We start from the raw sequence: 21,012 nt of genomic DNA on the forward strand, positions 1-21,012 counted from the left end.
GTATGCGTGTGCGTGTGTGTCTGTGTGTGTGTCTGTGTGTGTGTTTGTGTGTGTGTGTGTGTGTGTGTGTGTGTGTGTGTGTGTGTTGGATGCACTGAGTGACCAAACTGTCCGTATAGGGCTGTGCTCATGGGTGGAGGTGCTGTTGGAGCCCCCATTCCCAGGTCAAGTACAGGCATCACAGTCCAAATAACTCTGCCCTTGGGAGCAGCCTTGCATCCTGAGGGCTGAGGAAACTGCAGTGCTGTGGGGTGAAATGAAGTCCCCCAAGACAAAGCTGGTGTGGTCTCTTCTTACAGGTCACATGTGTTGAGTCCTATCACATGCCATGAAACAGTTTATTTTTTTGATATAAGCAATAAAGCCAGGCATAGTGGCACATGCCTTTAGTCCCAGCACTCAGGAGGCAGAAGCATGTGGATCAGTGTGAGTTCAAGACCAACCTGATTTTCAAAGTGAGTTTCAGGACAGCCTGGGCTACACAGAGAAATCCTGTCTTGAAAAACATATATACATGTGTGTGTAATTATGCAAAATTGTATATATGATTTAAAGTGCTATGTATGGTTTGTATGCCAAAAATGGGGAGGAGGCCTGCAATACCTTTCTCTTTTTGGATCCTACTGCTTTGGGTCTTCCCAGCCTCAGCTTTATGTGTCTCCCCTTTTCCTTTCTTAGTTACCTTCAAATGCAGAAATGAATTCACACTAGGGAAAAAACCCAGCAACTTACACATGTACAAAGTGTGGGAACGCCTTCACGTTTTGGAATCAATTTCAAAAACAAAGTAGATCACAGTGGTGTTAATCCCTATGTGTGTAAGTGAGTCCTTGTGACAGAATTCAGGTTAACAAATAGGCCTCAAGAAAACTTTTTCCAAGCCAGGTAGTAGTGGTGCATGCCTTTAATCCCAGCACTTGGGAGGCAAAGCCAGGTGGATCTCTGTTAGTTCGAGGCCAGCCTGGGCTACCAAGTGAGCTCCAGGAAAGGCGCAAAGCTACGCAAAGACACCCTGTCTCGCAAAACCAAAAAAAGAAAAAAGAAAACTTTCTCCTTTCTTACTTACTTTCTATATTGTGAAATAGCTCCTCAATATGTACTCCTAGCTAGCCTCAATGCTGGGATTAAAGGCATGTGCCAGTCAGTATACCCAGCAACACCCCCAACCCCTTAAAAAAAAAAAAAAACAAAAACTACAGGGTAGGTATTACTCATTTCAAGTAAGGAACTGTTGGTTTCAGCTTCTAAGGGAATAGTAGGAAGAATTGTTAGCAAAGTTCAACGCAGCCTTAAAAGATCCCATTATAGTTGTGAGTGGTTGTACAGGCCTTTAACCCCAGCACTGAGAAGACAGAGGCAGGCAGATCTGTTAGATCAAGGCCAGCCTGGTCTGCAGAATGAGTTCCAGGACAGCCAGGGCTCTTACACAAAGAAACCATGTCTCAAGAAACAAAAGGCAGAACAAAAAAAGATCCCATTATTAACCAGGTACAGTAATTTATGCCTATCATCCCAAGGGGGAGGCTGAGGTCAGGGGATCACCATGAGGTCAATCAAGGTCAGCCTGGCTACAGAGTGAGTACCACATTGGCATTAGCTATAATGAGATGTTGTCTCAAGCAATCTTGCATGAACTTAATCAACTATTTCATCAAGATGTTTCAGGAGTATCTGTCAGTCCCTGGACAGTTTGCATAGAAGTTCCTGTAGCAAACGTAAGAAAAGCATACAGTCCAGGGCAGGGAGGGAGCAGCATAGTTCTGCTTTGTGGATTCCATGCAGATATAGAATCAATATAAATGTGTGTGTGTGTGTGTGTGTGTGTATGTATTAGTATGTGTGTGTGCATGAATGTATTGATGCACCACATGCATACGGGATGGTGTTGGAAGCCTTTGAACTGGAGTCACAGATGGCGAGCCACCAGGTACACGTGAGGACCCACTTAACCATCTCTCCAGTCCTGTGGATCGTTAAGAAGTTTTGAAGCATATGTACAAGGTAGGTAGCACTTTTTTTTTTTTTTAAGTCACACTGGAATAGGTCTTTCTTTTAGGATATTTTCTCCTGTGACCTTCACAAACAGGGCTATAATGATATTACAATGGCAGCAGGTCTTTTGAGGACTCAGACCTTTTATCTTGGCATTTGTGGATAAATGCATTAGTTTCTGAGAGTGGAAATGCTTAATGGCAGTTTCAAGTTTATTTAGTCACAAATGGGCATTCAACCACCAAGAGACACAGATACCAAGATGCTCCTGTTGTTTAAGTTGATTATTCCCTTGTCTGTTGGTTTGCCTGGGGTGTTCTCTTCCCTGGGAAGGTGGAAGGTTTTCGAAGCCATTCATAACTAAGATTTAGTCTGTTGCAGTTAGATGCATTGGGTGCATGACTTAGTGGGAGAGTATGGCTGTGATGGAACACCAACACCAATGAGCAGATTGGAGAGGTGAGGGGAGAATTCCCACTGGGCTGCAGCTGGCCTGGCTCCAGAGTGCTAGCACCTAGCCTTACTTCATCTTTTGTTTCTCAGTTATCCTTTGTTTCTCTTGCCATCCTATGGGAATCCTGTCTGAGAGTTTTCTAAGGACACAAAGCCTATTCGAAGCTTGGTTTGGGAAAACCCTGAAAACTGTGGCACCTGATGAATCGAGAAATTTGCACTTGGCATTGTATTTTGGGAGCTTCTTTCAGGTTGTTTTGAACATATGGAAATCAACTGGTTAAAGTGTAAATATTGAGAAAAATAAAAATGCCCTGGATGAAGGGAAAAGTGCTTCAGTCCTTAGAGGCTGGATCTCCCTGCAGCTGCGAAAGACTAGATTCATTCTTAAGGTGCCTCTGAGTCTTCTTTCCACGGGTATTCGTGAACCCACACACCCAAGCTGCAACAGAGAGGAAAGGGTTTACCTGGCTTACACTTCATATTATTGTTCACCATCAGAGGAAGTCAGGACAGGAACTCAAACAGGGCAGGGACCTGGAGGCAGGAGCTGATGCAGAGACCATAGAGGGGATTTGCTCACTGGCTGGCTCCCCATGGCTTGCTCAGCCTGCTTCCTTATAGAATCCAGGACCACTAACCCAGGGCCCCACAGTGGGGTGGGCCCTGACCCACTGATCACTAATCGAGAAAATGCCCTACAGGCTTGCCTGCAGCCAGTCTTAGCGAGGTATTTCCTCAGTTTTGGTTCCCTCCTCTCCGATGACTCTAGCCTGTGTCAGCTTGACATAAAATTAACTAGAACAGTGCAAGGACATGTGAAAGGACAGCAGTGCCTGTGTGTGACTCCCGGGTGGGGTGAGCTTCACACATGCCAGTCTGAGACCGTCAAGATCAGCTTGGCTTTCCTCCTGAGATCAGCTTGGCAACCTCATGTCCAGAAGCAAGGCTTCCTATTTCTTTCTTCAGTGTCCCTAACCTCAACATATTCAACCTAACATTTAGAAAAGTATTTTTACATATCTAATTGTGTATAGTTGTAACAAAATTTTTAATTTTTTTACATTTATTTATGTATATGTGTGAGTATGGACATGTGTGTGAAGGTACCCCCAGAGGTCAGAGAGAGTAGTAGATGCTTTAGAGCAGTGGTTTTCAAACTGTGGGTTGTGACCCTTTGACAAACCTCTATCTCCAAAAATATTTACATTACGATTCATAACAGCAGAACCACAGTTATGGACTAGTGATAAAAATAACTTTATGGTTGGGGGTCACCACAACATGAAGGGCTGTGTTAGAGGGTCACAGCATTAGGAAGGCTGAGAACCACTGCTTTAGTTAGAGATAGATTTAGTTGTGAGCTGCCAGGGGCGGGTGCTGGGAACAGCAGTCTGCTCCTGCCCAAGAGCAGCAGGTGCTCTTAGTCACCAGGCTATCTTCCCAGCTCCTCAACGAACATCCTAACATCCATTTTAACCCTAACAGTTGTTTTCACCACAACAAGGAGCATTTTGTACAGCAGCATGGATGACACGCAGGATTCCATCCAATAGCCTCTGGGGGCACTGCTCTCATGAGCAAACCCCCACACAGACGGGCACACGTAAACATAGTTACAAATAACTATTTGTTTCAAGTACTTTGTTTTTAGTTTTATCCCTGTCTTATTTCTAATGCAGGTGTAGTGGGGTCGAGGGCTGGGCGCAGGCCTTCACATAAGCTCAGCAAAGGCTCTGCCACAAAGATGCATATCTAGCCCTGACATCTTCCTGGAAGGTACTTGGTCTTTGAGGGAGACCACAACAGCCACAGGGAGGCAGATACAGCCGCTGACTACAGCTCTGAAAGGCGTTTTCCACCAACCCCAAGGTCTGCAATTGCCTTCACACCTTCCAGCTTTCTTCAGCACCCCGTACTAGCCTTCCATGGGGCTCAGGCATGGGTGACAGCAGGATTCTGGGATCTGGAGAGGCCTTGAGTCCTACCTTGCGCAGCAAAAGTTGCTTCTCCCGTCTCCCCACCCCCACCCCCCACCCTCGGGCTCCAGGAGGCGGGCCTAAGGCTTGCTAGCCTATCACGGTCTTATTTGAATGCATGTACTGCCCAACGAGGAGTTTGCTTCATAGGTGAGGGAATCTGTCACCATCACTTCCATTTCCATCTTTCCCTGGACATTAGGCAAGTGTGTGTTCTTTGGAAGTCGGTCCTAGATCCCAGGCCTGACAGGTCGCCTTCGCTGACTTCAGGAGCCGCGGGAGGACAGCAGGACAACCGGAGGCCAGAAATGGTGAGTGCCACCGGGCGTCCCAGATTGGGCGGGGCGGGCGGGGTAAGGAGATGCTGCAATTTTGCCGAAATGGGTACGAGAGACCTCCCACCTACATCTGGTCTGACTCCGCTGGGCCGCGCTGCGGGGGATCACAGTGGGTGGAGCTGGGCCTGCAGGCAGAGAGGTGGTCTTGTCCATTCCCGCGGAGTCTCTAGACAGATGGACATCCCCAGCTCGAGTCTCTGCATTCTGGGAGGTGTCGACTGAGGGTCGTGAGGCCCCTTAATAATGAGTGGGACTCATGTGTAGGGGAGTGAATCTGCGTGGATGGTGACCGTTGAGGTCACGGTCCTCTCTTCCTAAAATCTTGCCACACCCCATGCAGTCAGTCTAGTGTCTCTGGGTGCAATTACCCAGAGCACCTGTGACTCAGTGTAAAAAAAGAAAAGCAACAGATTCGATCTCTACTGGCTGAGACCACTTTATTAAAACCATCGGGGATCCCAACCTTTCCCTTATGAAGGTTGAGTGTACTTACGGAGCTGGGGGACATACATACATATGTGCGTGTGTGTTTGTGTATGTATGCATGTATGTATGGATGGATCGATGGATGTATGGATGGATGTGCTTGCGCGCGTGCGCGTGTGTTTCCGTGTGTGTGTGTGTGTGTGTGTGTGTGTGTGTGTGTGTGTGTGTGTCCAGACGTTTTGGCTATTTTTTTGTGGTTTGACTGGAAGCAGGAAGGGCTGTTTTCGATATTGGGTATATTGTTTCCACAGGTGAAGCGGAATGGTCAAGCTGGGGCTGCGCAATTGTTCATGGCTAGAGGCTTATTGCCCAGCATGGCTTAATTCAATTCCTTTTGACCCGAGGCTTTTACCCACCACTAAGAGCAGCTGCCGTTAAGGTGGGGGAAACCAAGTCTCTATGGACTCTTATTTTCCTTCTGTTCCCTGATGTCTGGATACGGGATGGCGTAGTCATGGCTTTAGTCTTCATCAGTTCCTTCCGCATTCCGTTTTCACACTGCCAATGCTTAGGCTAGGTTACAGGTTACGTCACACGGAATCTTACCGCTCTCATTCCAAACCTCAGTGAGCAATTAACTCCCCTCCTTCCCTCCAGAACTGAAGGCTGACTCTCCCTTCAGGTCTCAATATGGCTGCATGTGCCCTGATTCTATAACTCACCCAATGCATTTCTTCCTTGCCAAACCATAACATTGTTTATCTTAACAGTGACCCCGCGAGCCTTAAGCCCATTATGTAAACAAGACACATTTATGTGAACTTGGCGTTCCCAACCTGTGCCCCAAGTCACACCCAGCCACCTGTTCTCAATAAGCCAGTAAAAAGAGCCAAGTTATTAGTAAAAAGCAGAAAAAGACACGTCAGTGTATGTGGATGAAATGGTCGCAGTAAAGAAGCCAGAATTGCCGCTCTGGGTGAACAAACTGCCCAGGCTGTCTCTCAGGAAAGCAGAGAGCCTAAAGGAGATAATGTTCCAAGGTTTTAAAGAAAGAGGTATCCAGGAGGAGGGGAGCCTCTGAGCTAGGGTTTGAAGTGTATATCTTGTAAGTAGGGACTGAAGTAGCTTAGAGGCTAGCATGGACCTCGATATCCTAATAGTCATCAAAGGCATATATATATATATATATATATATATATATATATATATATATATATATATATATATATAAATTGGGAAGGCCATAGGTCCCTGTTGCCAGAGATAATGAGAATTTCATGTTTTAGCAGGTAAGAACTATTTTCTGAAGTTCCTGAGGGAATGTTGGCTTTTGTATAACTGCCAGACTTTGGAAAAATGGATTTCCTGGGACCGGACGTTGGAAAGAGGGACAGAGAGATGCAGGGAGGCCCCTTCAGGGTCCTGAAGTGAGAATGTTTAAAGAGGATCAAGGACATGCAAATGCCAGCAGTGAGGAGGTGTGGTCCCTCCCTCCAATGACCGTCATTGTTGGGATTCAGCCTCTTCCCAGCAGGGGGGCTGACAAGGTGTTAGAACAGTGTGAAATCCCTTTCTGAGAAAAAAGCTTCCTCTTCTGGTTGGCACCTTTTTCTTCTTTCAGCATGGGATTCCTAAGAAAATTCCCATTTCTTTGGGGTCCGTTGTCTCAGTCTTTAGAAAATGTCTTCATTTCTGCCAGGCAGGTTACAGTGTCAGAATTTATTAACTACTCATAGTCACCAGAATTGTCGGTTTCATTGGTGGTAATTTGCCAAGTAAGCCTGACTTTCCTTTTTATCTAGACAGTGACTATCAGACTTAAAAAATACAAACAAAACAAAACAAAACAAAACCCTCCAATCTTTATTTGTTTGTGTTTTGAGACAGCCTTATTATGTAGTCCTGCCTGGGTTGGAACTCTACTGTGTAGACCACACGGACTTGGAACTCACATAGATCTGAGTGCTGACACTAAAATTTGTGTGCTACCATGTTTGGCTTTTTATCCTAAATTTATTGTTGTGATTTGTTTGTTTGAAGACAGCATTTCGCTATTTGGCACTGTCTGTCCTGAACCTATATAGACAGAGGAGGCTGGCACTGAACTCACAGAGCTGCCTGCCTCTGCCTCCTAAGAACCAGGACGAAAGATGTGCACTACCACGCCTGCCCTTTGTCCCGGTTCGAATCACCAACACTATCCAGCAGATCACACAGTGATAGACAACCCAGGTTACAGAATGGCTAAGAAATGGTTGAAGAGGCTGCAGAGATCACAGCCTGTCCTGAAGTCACAGGCAGAGAGAGAGCTGAGGTGGGGCTAAGGGGAAGTCTGTAGGGACCAGACCAGAAGTGCCAGCAGTGCAGGTCAGAGATGCCGAATGCACCTGCCCTGGGAGGGCAGGCTGTCTGATAGTGAGTCTGAAGTGGGCTGAGTGTTTGGCCATGAAGAACACTCAGCGGAAAGCCCATCCCAGCGTGGGTGAAGACTCCTGGTCCTGCCACCATCACTTGATCTCTCTCTCTCTCTCTCTCTCTCTCTCTCTCTCTCTCTCTCTCAGATTCATTTATTTATTATGTACACAGAAGAGGGTGCCAGATCTCATTACAGGTGGTTGTGAGCCACCATGTGGGTACTGGGAATTGAACTCAGGACCTCTGGAAGAATAGTCGGTGCTCTTAACCTCTGAGCCATCTCTCCAGCCCCACCCTTGATCTCTTCTACTCAGCTTCCATGCAGCCCCAGTGCCAAGGTCTCTTCCAGCAGTTTGGCTGGACAGAGACTCTACCCTAGAGGCTGCTTACTCTCTTTTATACTGCTGGTGAGGGGGCTCAACAGTCTTCCAAGTTTCTATACCTTATTTAAATTCTTTTGTCTTTTTTTTTTCTCTTAAGATTCATTTATTTTATGCCTTTAAAATCCATATCAATATGGACCACATGTGTTCCTGGTGCCCAGGGATGTCGGAAATGAGTGTTGGATACCCTGTAAGTGGAGGTACAGATGGTTGGGAACCACCATGTGGGTACTGGAATTGAACTCAGGGTTTTTTTTATAAGAGCAACAAGTGCTCTTAACCTCTGGGCAGTTTCTTCATCTACCTACCCCCAAATTTCTATGTTTTCTGTATATATGACCTTTTGTTTACCTTCTTGGAACAAACATATCAATTTGGAGGAACATGCCATAGAAGAGCTAGTTTATTTTTTTAAATAATGAAGATTTGTTTTGATCATCATAGCATCAACATTATGACAAGAACCAATGTAATAAGGATCAAAAGATGCTGATACAGCCAGGCCGTGGTGTCACATGCCTTTAATCCCTGCACTTGGGAGGCAGAGGCAGGTGGATCTCTGTGAGTTCAGGCTAACCTAGCCTACAAAGAGAGTTCCAGGACAGCCAGAGCTCTGTTACACAAAAAAACCCTGTCATGAAAAAACTAAAAACAAACAAAAAGATGCCACCACATCCAAGTATGTGTGATTTTTGTTTCCATTTTTTTTTTTTTTTTTTGGTTTTTCAAGACAGGGTTTCTCTGTGTAGCTTTGCGTCTTTCCTGGAACTCACTTGGTAGACCAGGCTGGCCTCGAACTCACAGAGATCCGCCTGGCTCTGCCTCCCGAGTGCTGGGATTAAAGGCGTGCGCCACCACCGCCCGGCCTCCATTTTTTTTCTTTTCTTTTTTTTCTTTTTTTTTATGTTTTTTGAGACAGCCTTTCTCTGTAGCCCTGGCTGACCTAGAACTTGATCTATAGACCAGTTTGGCCTTGAACTCAGAAATCCTCCTGTTTCTGCCTCCTGAGTGCTGGGATTAAAGGTAAGTGCTACTACCAGTCAGCTCTGTTGAATTTTATAATGTGAAGACCATATCAATCCCCAACATAAACCCAAGAAAATCAGACCTCCTCTTTTGTTTTTCCTAAGATGGCCACATTAAGATTTTAAAATTTTCTTTTCTAGGTGTAGAGTGATAACTAAGCTTTTAAGAGTTCATACTGCTCTGCAGAGGACCCAGGTTCATTTCCCTACTTCCACATCAGGTGACTCACAGCTACCTGTAAATCCAGGTCACTCTTCTGGCTTCTGAGTACACTACACATATGTACTCATACCTAAAACATGCACACACATTAGAAATAAAACTAAACTCTTCAAAAAAGAAAAGTATGCCCCTTGTCAATGCTGTTTCTCCAATTAGCCTATCATAATGGCTGGTGGCCAAGGTTAATGTATAAGTACAGCCAGGATCAGGAAGTTTTGTTTTAAATTTTTAATTACATTATAAAGTAGAAGGACTTTGGGCTAATTTCCAAGTTTTAATTTATGTGAGGACTCACTATTCTCTGTCTAGCTATTTTGAATTATATTTTTTAGTCTTATAATATGTATGCAAGGCCAGAGGTGTTGGAGTTCCTGGAGTTCATGGAGGTACTGAGTTGCAGGCAGTAGACAGCTACACAATGTAGGTGCTGAGATTCGAACTGAGGTCCTCTACAAGAGCAGCAAGTACTGTTGAGCCATCTCTCCAGTTGGGACCCACTCATTGTACAAGCAAATTTGGTACTGTATATAAACTATAATGTATATATAAACTATAATGTAAGAGCACACATAGACAATATTTTATGATTTATTTATTCTTATTCTTATTCCATGTGCATTGGTGTTTTGCCTACATATATGTCTGTGAGGGTGTCAGATCCCTGGGAACTGGAGTTGCAGACAGTTGTGAACTGCCATGTGGGTGCTAGGAATTGAACCTGGATCCTCTAGAAGAGCAGCCAGTCCTCTTAACCACTGAGCCTTCTCTCCAGCCCCAAGGACATGAGTTTAATAGGAACAATGTAGAAAACTTACATGCAAGGACACAGATCGCTAGAAGCATACAATAACTGTTTGACTTTGATTTAATTTAATTTATTTTTATTATTATTATTTGGGTTTTTTTTTTTCCAGGACAGGGTTTCTCTTGGCTGTCATAGAACACACTCTGTAGATCAGGGTGGCCTCCAACTCACAGAGATCCAAGTGCCTCTGCCTCCTGAGTGCTAAGATCAAAGGCTTGTACCAATACTGCCCAGCTTTAATTTACTTTTAAAGATACCATTTTTATTTATGTTTTCAGAATTTCATATTGAAAGAAATGAGGACATGACTGCCCCTAGGTATGGTTGAGGAGAAGGTTTTTATTGTAAATGTGAGGGAGAGTACAGCCAGAGGCACCTGGAAGAATCCAGACTGAAATGGGCCATGAGAGGAGAGAGGGTCAGGGTGGAGTGAGAGAGGAGGACCAAGAGAGAGGGACAAGAGGACCAAAAGAAGAGAACCTTCAAGAGACCAAGAGAAGAACTGAGAGCCAGAAGACCCAAGAGAGCAGGTAGCCAAAATTGCAGGGTTATAGAAGAAAGAGAAGCTGGGGGAAGGGGAGGGAAGCCCCAGGGCTGCCAGAGTTTAGGGTAGGGCCAGAATGAGAAGAACAGAGAAGAGCAACAGGTGCTCAGTGAGCCTGGTGGCCAGCAGACATTTCGGTGTGCCAATAGGCAGTGCAGTTAGTTAGTCTCTTGTCTTGGGTTTCTTTGAGCTCCGACAAGTACATATGGGCAGTATATTTGAGCACATTACATGTCCACCCTCTTTCTCCTAACATCTCCATTACCCACTTAATTCTCTCTCTCTTTTTAATGTTCTACTGAGTCCAAGTTTTGCTTATATGCATAGCTCTAAGGCCATGCATGGAGCATAGTTGATTTTCGACCAGGACTTTAAAACAAACTGACTCTCCCTCTCCTAGATGCCATTAACTGTGAGTAGCTCCTCGGTTAATGGGGACGGGTATTCCAGCCCCTCTCCATCCAGGCTGGAACGTTGACTGCCTTGATCCTGTGCAGACAAACAGAAGTGCTGTTGTTTTATGCTGTAGTCCTGTAGTGTCCAGTAGACAGTTTTACTCCACACTCTGGCTTTTGCTGTCCTTCTGCCCCTTCTTCCTCAATGTTCCCTGAGCCTGGGGGACCAGGGTGGGGGAATGGAGGCGTGGTGTAGATATTCCACTCATGCCCCAGCACTCCACACACGGTTCTTCACTTCACGTTGACAAGTTGTGGGTTCCTGCATTAGGCAATGTTCACTGTACACAGAAACATCTCCCATGAGGATAAGTATGGCACTTGTGACCATAGAGATAGGCATTTTGAAAGTGTTATCATACAGTAAAACAGATTTACTCCTCAGGCCTGTGACCTTTCCAGCTTTCAGTCAGATTTACAGGAACAGACATGTTTTTCCTCATGTGGAATGGGGCTTAAGTCCAGTCAGAATGAAATCTGTTGTTGCCTTAGTTGACAACCTGTGCCTTCTGAGAGGGAGCCTAGTGCCCTGTGGAGGGGACTGGTTTTAGACTTTTATTATAAACATTTGTTGCAGTTAATAGCTTTGGTCTAGTGTTTTACTTTCAAGCATGTTTTAGAAATTATAGAGGTGACATGTTGGTGAATTAGAACTTTGTCTAAAATCATGCGCCATCTTTGATTGTTTTATTATCCAGTGACTTTCTCAAATAAAAATGGTGTGATAGGCCAGTGTGATGACACACTTGAGAAGAGAGAATCTCAGCTGATAAACTGGTTCACCAAACTGGCCTGTGTGCATGCCTTCAGGCCATTTCCTTGATTGCTAATTAACGTGGGAGGGCCTACTCCAATGTGGGTGTTGCCATGCCAGGTTATGTGGGCCTGGGCTTGTACAGTGCTCATCTCTGCTCTCTGCCTCAGTTCTTGCCTGCATGTTCTTTCCTTGAGTCTTCTGCTTTGGCTTTCCCAATAATTGACTGTCACCTGGAATCCATATGAACACTTTCCTGCCCAAGTTGCATTTGGTCATGGTGATACAGCAACAGAAAGTAAAATAAGACATGAATAAAATGAATTACTTGTTATGAGTCCCGTTTGATGTTTGACTAAGGACCAAAGAACCCAGCTATATACCTTGTAATACTGTGTAGCAGTAACGCCCACGGTACCACTACCCATTCACCATGTCCAATTGAGGGGCTGAGGATCAAAAAAAGAGACAAGAACAGCGGGTCATTTGTCTCAGCAGAATGCCGAATGCCATTTATTGAAGGAGGGAGAAGGCCTTAAATACAGGCTTACAGCACAGTGAGAGAACCCCGGAGGGCAGAAGTTCACTACAGATGTTTTACAGTCTTGGATCCTAGCTGTTTACACCAAATGCAGGATACACAAACAAAGAACCTCCAGTAAGCATTCAGGAGGAAGGAAACAGGCAGGGAATTAGCATATGGAGCACATCTGGTCAAAGTCAGCAAGCAGGGCAACAGCTACTCAAGAAATGGGGGGCCAGGGCCTAACAGGTCTCCCTCTTTTTACTAAAAAAATGAGCTTCTATCTTAAGCTTCATGGGATGTCAGTGTGTCACCTTACCCGTCATAGGGAGTACCTACCCAGGCCCCACAGGTCCCCTGCCTTAGGTTGGTGAGCGCCCCCCAGGCATTACCCATCATTTAATACTCATTATCATACAGGCTCAATCATGTGTGAGCTGTAGAGTTAACTGCTGCCAAAGGTCTCAAAGTGGCACTGGGCTTGCAATGTGTGTGTTTGTCACAGAAAAGAACAGCAGAAGTTCTAACCCACCCATAGACAGTAGGCTAAAGGCAATTGAGCCATTCCCTTCCTAAACGAGCCTTACAGCAAATTGGAGTCCTCATAAGATGGTATCCCCAAAGCAAGTGGAACTTGAGTTTTATAAATTTTATAACTGCCAAAGCCAATCAAAATGTATATAACTACTAAATTAAATTTATCATACCCAATAGAATGAAGAAGTAATTAACTGTTGTAGCTACTTTTGCTGCCAGGGTCTCCACTGTGCTGGCTGTAGTAACCAATTGTGAAAAGGTAATCCCAGAAACAGTAGCAGCAGTGGCTGCCACTGCTATAATAGCAACAACAGCAGCAGTGATGTCAAATTCTCTTCTGGAGTGTGTGAGCATCATTTGTGTCTAGCTGCCACGGTCCACTGGCATGGACACAACTCCAGGAACACAAACCACCAAAGCCCATTTTTCTTGATCCCAGCATGACTTAAGCTGGCAGCTCTGCAAAAGAACAATTAAGAACCACAAATTAAAAACAAACAGCACACAAGAAGCAGAACTAATGGTCTCATAATGGCTACATTTTAGGCTCACAAATTTCAAGGTATCTGCAAAAGGGAACTAGATGAATTTCAGGAGGCCAATAAAAGCCGTTCCTGAAAAGTAGGTACTACACCAGCTTAAAGAGGATTGTGAAAATGAAAAGGCTTAGCTGGCATGGTACTGTTAACAAATGGAGGTCAGTGACCTTCAGGGTTATCCTTAATCTCCAAGGTGCCTGGTGACACAGTCTCAAACATACTTGAAAAAGCAGTTACTGTACATTACCTTCTGAAGAATCCAACCACATGGCTACAGTTCCTAGGCTTACGTTAATGCTTGTCAAGGCTGGCTGTATTGGGCTTTCAGTCCCCACTGGCATCAGAAGGGGAGAGTTTTTTACAAAGGCCCAAGGGGTCTCTGCCATGTTGGGATTCAGCAGCAGCCACAGGGTGCACACAGTGCTCAGGAACCCAAAGAGCAACTTCATTGTCCTGCAGAAAGACATAAACAGAACCCCAGGCCCACACCAACACCGTTTTGGGTCCCCTCCAAGTGCCAGTAGAAAGATCCTTCCATTGCACCAGAGGATGATTTGCAACAGGAGCCCTCCAGTGCTTATCTGCAGCAGATACTCCAGCAGAATCCACTGATAAAACATTTAAAATATATAAAACAAGGGAAAGAATAGAATGTGGAGCAGAAAAATGAGCCCCTAGCTCCCCCTTTTTACTTTAGCAAAATACGTTTTTTTTTTTTTTTGGTTTTTTCGAGACAGGGTTTCTCTGTGTAGCTTTGCGCCTTTCCTGGAACTCACTTGGTAGCCCAGGCTGGCCTCGAACTCACAGAGATCCGCCTGGCTCTGCCTCCCGAGTGCGGGGATTAAAGGCGTGCGCCACCACCGCCCGGCTGCAAAATACGTTTTTAAGGTACGATGGCAGTGTTCTACTATAGCCTGTCCTTGAGGATTATAAGGAATACAAGTCTCATTAATGACAGAAAAATCTTGCCAGAATTTTGAAAACCTGTACTGCTGTAGGTGGGACTATTATCAGTCTTTATGCATTTTGGCACTCCCATATAAGCAAAAGCATGAAGACCATGATTCTTTTCGTCCTTAACCTTCTCACTTGAATGGGCAGAGGCAAAAATTAGAGAGGAATATGTATCGATAGACAGATGGAGATATTGTAATTTTCCAAAGGAAGGCACATGTGTCATGTCCATTTGCCACACATGATTAGGTAAAAGTCCTCGGGGATTAACTCCCAAATGAGGAACAGGTAAAAATTCCACACAAATAGGACATGATTTAACTATCTGGATGGCTTGTTCCTGGGTTATGCCTGTATGATGACGGAGAGATCCAGCATTAAGATGATAAAGTTGATGCAACTGAGTAGCCTTTTCAAAGGCAGAACAAATTAATGTGACAGCCATACAAATAATGGCATCAGCTCTCTGATTACCTTCACTTAGGTAATTGAGTATGAGCTCTAATATGGCCCACATAAAGGTTACGTGAGTGGGACCATATGAGTCCTTGCACTTGCAATAAATATTCATGAATGGGAGAGATGGATGGTATGTAGACTGTTGTCTCCAAAGGCATAATGGCACGTGCTACATATTGGCTATCAGTATAAATATTTACTCATCAGAAAGTTCATCAGAAAACATCTGTAAAGCAAGCAACAGTGTCTGTATCTCTGCCATCTGGGCAGAAAGGCCCTGGACTTTCATTCTCTTCACTATGTTACCAGAAACCACCACAGCAAAACCATGTGAAGTGCCATCAGTAAATACCACATGGGCCTGAGGAATAGGAGTCATCTGTACTATCTTGGGAAATATAACAGGATGCAATTTAAAGAACTGACACACATCATTGTAGGGGTAGTGAGTGTCAAACTGATCCTGCATGGAGCATGTCAATATGGCCCAATCATTATCATTAGCTGGCAACCATGCTATTTGAGACTGGGTGTATGGGGTCACCACAATATCTGGCTCCTTACCAAAAGTTTGAACACTGATCTTGATTCCCTTAAATATAATCTGAGCAACAGCCTGTGGATAAGGAGTAATGGTTTTTGCTGGAGAAGCTGGGGAATGTACCCATAGAATAGGACCTGTTTGCCAAAATACTCCAGAAGGTGAATTAGAAAAACAAAATATCAAATATAATAAGGGAGAAGAAAGATCTATATACTGCACATGAGCTTGCTCCAGGGACTCTTGCACATGTTGTAGGGCTGTATGCCCTTCAGCTGTTAATTCACGGGGAGATAAAGGGTCAGGGTTGCCCTTTAAGACATCATACAAAGGATGAAGCTGACCTGTTGGATTCTTTAAAGTGGGCAGAAGCCATTGAATATCTCCCAGAAAGGTTTGGAAATCATTAAGTGTGTGTAGGTGATCCGTATGCAGAGTAATCTTTTGTGGACGTATGCCTGTGCGTAATAATTCATGACCTAAATAATGATAGGGAAAAGATACCTGTACCTTTCTGAGGCGATTTGTAAATTAGCTAGGCTTAGAACCTCTTGTAATTTAGAAAAGGCATCAAAAACAATTTTTTTTTATCCTTAGCAGCTAATAAAATATCATCCATATAGTGAATTATATAAACATCTGGAAAAGCTTTTCAAACTGGAGCTATGGCCAAAGACACATAAATTTGACATATAGTAGGGCTATTGGCCATTCCTTGGGGCAAGACCACCCACTGATATCTCTGATAAGGTTCTTTGAGATTTTCCAATGGAACCCTAAAAGCAAAGCGAGTACTGTCCTCAAGCTGCAAAGGAATGGTGAAGAAACAATCCCTCAAGTCAACCACAATTAAATGCCAATGTTTAGGAATTGCCTCAAAGGCAGGCAAACTAGGCTGTGTTGTTCCCATGAGAAGCATGGTTTTATTTACAGCTCTAAGATCCTGTAATAGTCTCCATTTTCCTGACTTCTTTTTAATAAGAAATATAGGTGTGTTCCAAGATGAAGTGGAAGGAATGATATGTCCAGTATCTAACTGTTCCTTAACTAATGCATTCACAGCCCCCAATTTTTCTTTAGTAAGGGGCTGTTAATTATAAAAGCATTAAGCACACCCTCTATAGAATTTTACGAGGTAACTTTAGGTAATACTCTTCTAGAGTATTTTTATAAAATCTTCAAAAGAGGATCCTTTTTTATAGATCCCATGTAACACATTAATGTAATTATAAAAGCATTAAGCACACCCTCTATAGAATTTTACGAGGTAACTTTAGGTAATACTCTTCTAGAGTATTTTTATAAAATCTTCAAAAGAGGATCCTTTTTTATAGATCCCAAGTAACACATTAATGTAAATCACCAATTATGAACAATGTGGATCAAACGATTTATCTTTATTTTATTTTACTGGAAAAAATAATTTTGTAATCTTTTTATCAGTAAGAGATTATTTTTATGGGTTTTTATCTTAGCAACATTATTTAATAAGCTAACAACCAAATCCATTTCAGAATTAAACCAAGAATTTCTAGAAAGCAACTTAAAGAGCAGAGCCAAATTTTCAGTAATGATCAACAGACAAGAGCATGTCAATACATAGTTCAAAATTATGAATCCTGTTCCTTTAGTTTATCTACCATGAAAATCAAACATTCATTCAAACGTTTATTAAGACAATCAAAAGAACAGAACATCCCTTATACAATGAATGATTAATATCCCTAGAAATTCAAACGGCATTGACTTAGCATCCCATGTCCTGACCGAAACCATTTTTCATCAGAAGTTGGGCCCATTTAAACTTTAGCGCCCATTGCCAGCAAGTCTGTTCCCCTCCTCCGCCTTGTGGTACACTTCCTGCTGGTGCATACCTGCCTGCCCGCTTCTCAGGGCCATCTCGCGCCCCGCCCCCCCATGCCTTTGTCCACCGTGCTGGGCACGTGCCCCAGACACTCACACTACACACTCCCATTTGAACTTCCTCTTTCTCCCATGAAGGGACTACTAATAGTGAGTTATTCCCACCATGAGGGAAAAACAGAAAACATTTCCCGTGAAGGGATCTTTAATATTGAGTTATTCCCACTCTGAGGGGGGAAAAAAAAATTTAAAACAAAGTTAAGCAAACAGACAACAAAAATTTTAACCTCTGGCCTTGTTTGCTTGTTCAGCCAGCAGCAGTGAGGCCCATCTGCTGATTCCTTGTAATTCAAATGCTGCCGCTCTGTGCTGGCAGGCAGAAAGAGCTCAGAGTTTTAGCTATCCTGAAATTTTCATATTGGAAAGAGCCTTTTCTTCCTCTATTACTACTGGGAAGAGGCTTTTTTCTTTCCTTTATTTTTCTTTTACAGGGCCTTAAAATCTTTAGGCCTAGTTTCAACATTTTCCCCCTTTTTACCGGGAAAATCCTTTTTTCTTGAGGGAAGTTTCCTTTCCTTCCTTCTTCTCTACTGGGAAGATTTCCTTTTTTATTTTCTTTCTTTCTCTTTAATGTGGTATATTAAGTCCCCCAGAGACCAGGAACCAAGGACATTTTGGAGGATCTGAATGAAATCTTTAGCTGTCCTGCTCTTAACGGTGGTGCCCTGCTGCTTCAGAAGTCCAATTAACTGCTCCTCCAGGAGCGACTGTGAACTAGCTGCACGCATAACAATTCACCCGACCTTACCTTTTCTTTTCTTTAAGTTGCTGGCCAGCCTTACTTTCGGGTGTCCATCAGCGGTGTCCCTTCTTTCTCAGATCTCAGTGGAACCTCCACTTGTAGCAGTAACGCCGGTGCTACCACTACTCATTCACCATGTCCGAGCAAGGGGCTGAGGATCAAAAAAAGAGACAAGAACAGTAGGTCATTTGTTTTAGGAGAATGTTGAATGCATTGAAGGAGGGAGGAAACCTTAAATACAGGCTTACAGCACAATGGGAGAATCCCGGAGGGCAGAAGTTCACTACAGATGTTTTACATACTTGCATCCTAGCTGTTTACATCAAATGCAGGATACACAGAAAAAGAACCTCCAGTAAGCATTCAGGAGGAAGGAAACAGGCAGGGAATTAGCATATGGAGCACATCTGGTCAAAGTCAGCAAGCAGGGCAACAGCTACTCAAGAAATGGGAGGCCAGGGCCCCACAATACTGGCCTTTAGTGCAATCACAGAACATATATTCAGGCTCCTAACAATTTGTTAGGAACTGCTGAGATGGCTCAGCAGGTAAAGGCACTTGCTATGCAACCCTCATGGTCTGAAGTCAATCTCTAGAACCCTTGCTAAATTAGAAAGAAAGGACCAACTCCCACAAGTTGTTGCTGATTTTCAACTTAGAGCACTGTGGCATCCTCACATTCTCTGCACAATACACATTAAATCAAGGTTTTAGAAAGGTGTACAAATACTGTCTACCAAACCAGATGATACAGAATCATCATCTAGAGAATATGTTGGGTTCTAACCAGATAGCATCCCTCTGCTAAGATTCTTAGGGGAAACAGATACTGATATTTTAACTTGGGGTATAGTTGTCATCAACTGTCTGAGAAATCTACCCTGTTCTTTGCAGCTATGGGGGGAAGGAATCATTGTAGATCTCGGTTCCCAGATACCAGGAGAACTATTTTGTCCAGCATTTCTAAACTTACACATTCTAAGGACTGCTGATATTGACTCCCTGGAGGGTATTAAACCATCAGAATTTGTGATGAAAGTTGTTAGAAAGATGCAGTGCAGAAAGAGAAATTAGCACAGTGGTGTGTTCAAGAGCTCATGCTATCTTCATGTTTCCTTCCCAGAAAGCTCCAGTTTACTTTTAGCATTTGTGTTTGGGGGAATCTTAGTCTGTATGAGCAGTAGAGTGTAATGACCAAGACAACTTGTGGAACATAGTGTCATGTCAACTTCTCATTAATTCTGTGTACATCTCCAGTACCATGAGGCTCACTTTCCGGGAAATATATGTGTGTATTTTTAGGAGTTACTGAGCTTTGAGGATGTGGTTGTGAAGTTCACCAAGGAGGAGTGGGCTCTGCTGGATCCATCCCAGAAGAAGCTGTACAAAGATGTGATGCAGGAAACCTTGAGGAACCTGACTGCTATAGGTACATATGAGCATTGCCTTTTCTAGCCCATCACAGGATAATGTTTCTAGCTTATCAGTGTTGATGTATAAATTGGAATACAGGAAGTGGAATGGGGGTGAATGTGTCAGATCACTTCTACCTTCAGTTTAGCTTTTATTTATTTTTTCTGTTATTAATAATTCTTAACTATTTCTCTGGTTCTACATTTTAGGAAACAAGTTGGAAAACAAGAAGGTTGCAAATGAGTATAAAAATCTTTGCAGAAAATTAAGGTAATTTGTTTCCCAAAGCCACATTCTATAGTGCTCTTGTGCTAGGACATTTTACAAAAAAGTAAAAGAGGTATTTAATATCCAGCATCAAACCAATTTCTTCTCAGAGAAATTTCTCCTAAAATTTCTGTCTTAAACATTAGCACTAGAAGATGTCAAATACAGCAATCTTGAGGACAACTAGAATATGAAGATGTCACATGTGATGTGTTATCGTAGTTCATATATACAAACTGTAAGCCATACAGAGTGTCTTAGTTTGGCTTTGTATTGCTGGGATGAAGTCCATGAGCCAAAGCAACTTGGAGTGGAAAGGGTTAATTTCAGCTTGCAGTTTGCAGTCCCTGATCAAGGGAAGTCAGGCCATGAACTCAAGCAGGAAGCTCTGGGCAGAGGCCATGGAGGATTGCTGCTTATTGTCTTGCTCCCCATGGCTTGCTCAGTTTGCCTTCTTATACACCTTTTGACCACCTCCTCATGAACAGCACTGATAAGAGGGGGCTTGACCTTTCCACATCAGTCATCAATCAATAAAATCTCCACAGGCTTCCTCTCAAGACAAAATTGTGGGGCATTTCTCAATTGAAGTTCCCTCATATGACTCTAGGTTTTGTAAAGCTGACGTAATGCTAACCAGCAAAATCGACCCATTGTCAACTTCAAACACAAACACATCACTGTTAACATATAAACTTCCCTGTTTGTTTGTCCACAAGAGGTCATGTTAATGTTAATATCACAATTAAATACGAGAAAGTTGGGCAGTGATGGCACATGGCTTTAATCCCAATACTTGGGAGGCGGAGGCATGTGGATATCTGAGTTCAAGGTTGGCCTGATCTAGAGGGCTATTTCCAGATTAGCCATAGCTACACAGGGAAACCTTGAATAATCAAAAAACAAAACAAAACAAAATGAAACAAAGCATACCCCCCACAATGAAAAAAAGCAAGAAAAGACAAGAAACAGTTACCACATTTCTTTTCTTTTCTTTTCTTTTCTTTTCTTTTCTTTTCTTTTCTTTCTTTCGCCTTCCTTCCTTCCTTCCTTCCTTCCTTCCTTCCTTCCTTCCTTCCTTCCTTCCTTCCCTCCTTCCTTCTTCTTCTTTATCTTCTTCTCCCCCCTCTCTTTCTTTGGCTTAATTCACTTTATTTTTTCTTGTATAAAAACCCTTATATGGTGGTCACAGTTGAAGCCTGAGTTTTCTGAACAGAGACTCTGGTGTGGGTTTTCACAAGATGGTCAGTAAATTCTTGATAAGGAGACTTGGTGAACATGGTATTTTTCCAGAAGTCAGGGGTCAGGTAGCTGTAGGTCTT

The 21,012-nt window shown here is 43.4% G+C and overlaps 1 protein-coding gene across 1 annotated transcript in view; it reads left to right on the forward strand.

Annotated features, from left to right (window-relative positions):
- Positions 1-4,564: 4,564 nt before the first annotated feature.
- LOC102925729 (uncharacterized) overlaps positions 4,565-21,012 on the forward strand; it is a 28,528-nt gene continuing 12,080 nt past the window's right edge. Inside the window, exons 1-3 of the mRNA XM_016009550.3 lie at positions 4,565-4,735; positions 19,313-19,439; positions 19,633-19,693. Of these exons, the coding sequence (XP_015865036.2) occupies positions 4,733-4,735; positions 19,313-19,439; positions 19,633-19,693 (191 nt within the window). The 5' untranslated portion in view covers positions 4,565-4,732. The remainder of the gene's footprint in view (positions 4,736-19,312; positions 19,440-19,632; positions 19,694-21,012) is intronic.

This window comes from Peromyscus maniculatus, chromosome 22, assembly GCF_049852395.1.
Source record: "Peromyscus maniculatus bairdii isolate BWxNUB_F1_BW_parent chromosome 22, HU_Pman_BW_mat_3.1, whole genome shotgun sequence".
Classification (NCBI taxonomy): Eukaryota; Metazoa; Chordata; class Mammalia; order Rodentia; family Cricetidae; genus Peromyscus; species Peromyscus maniculatus.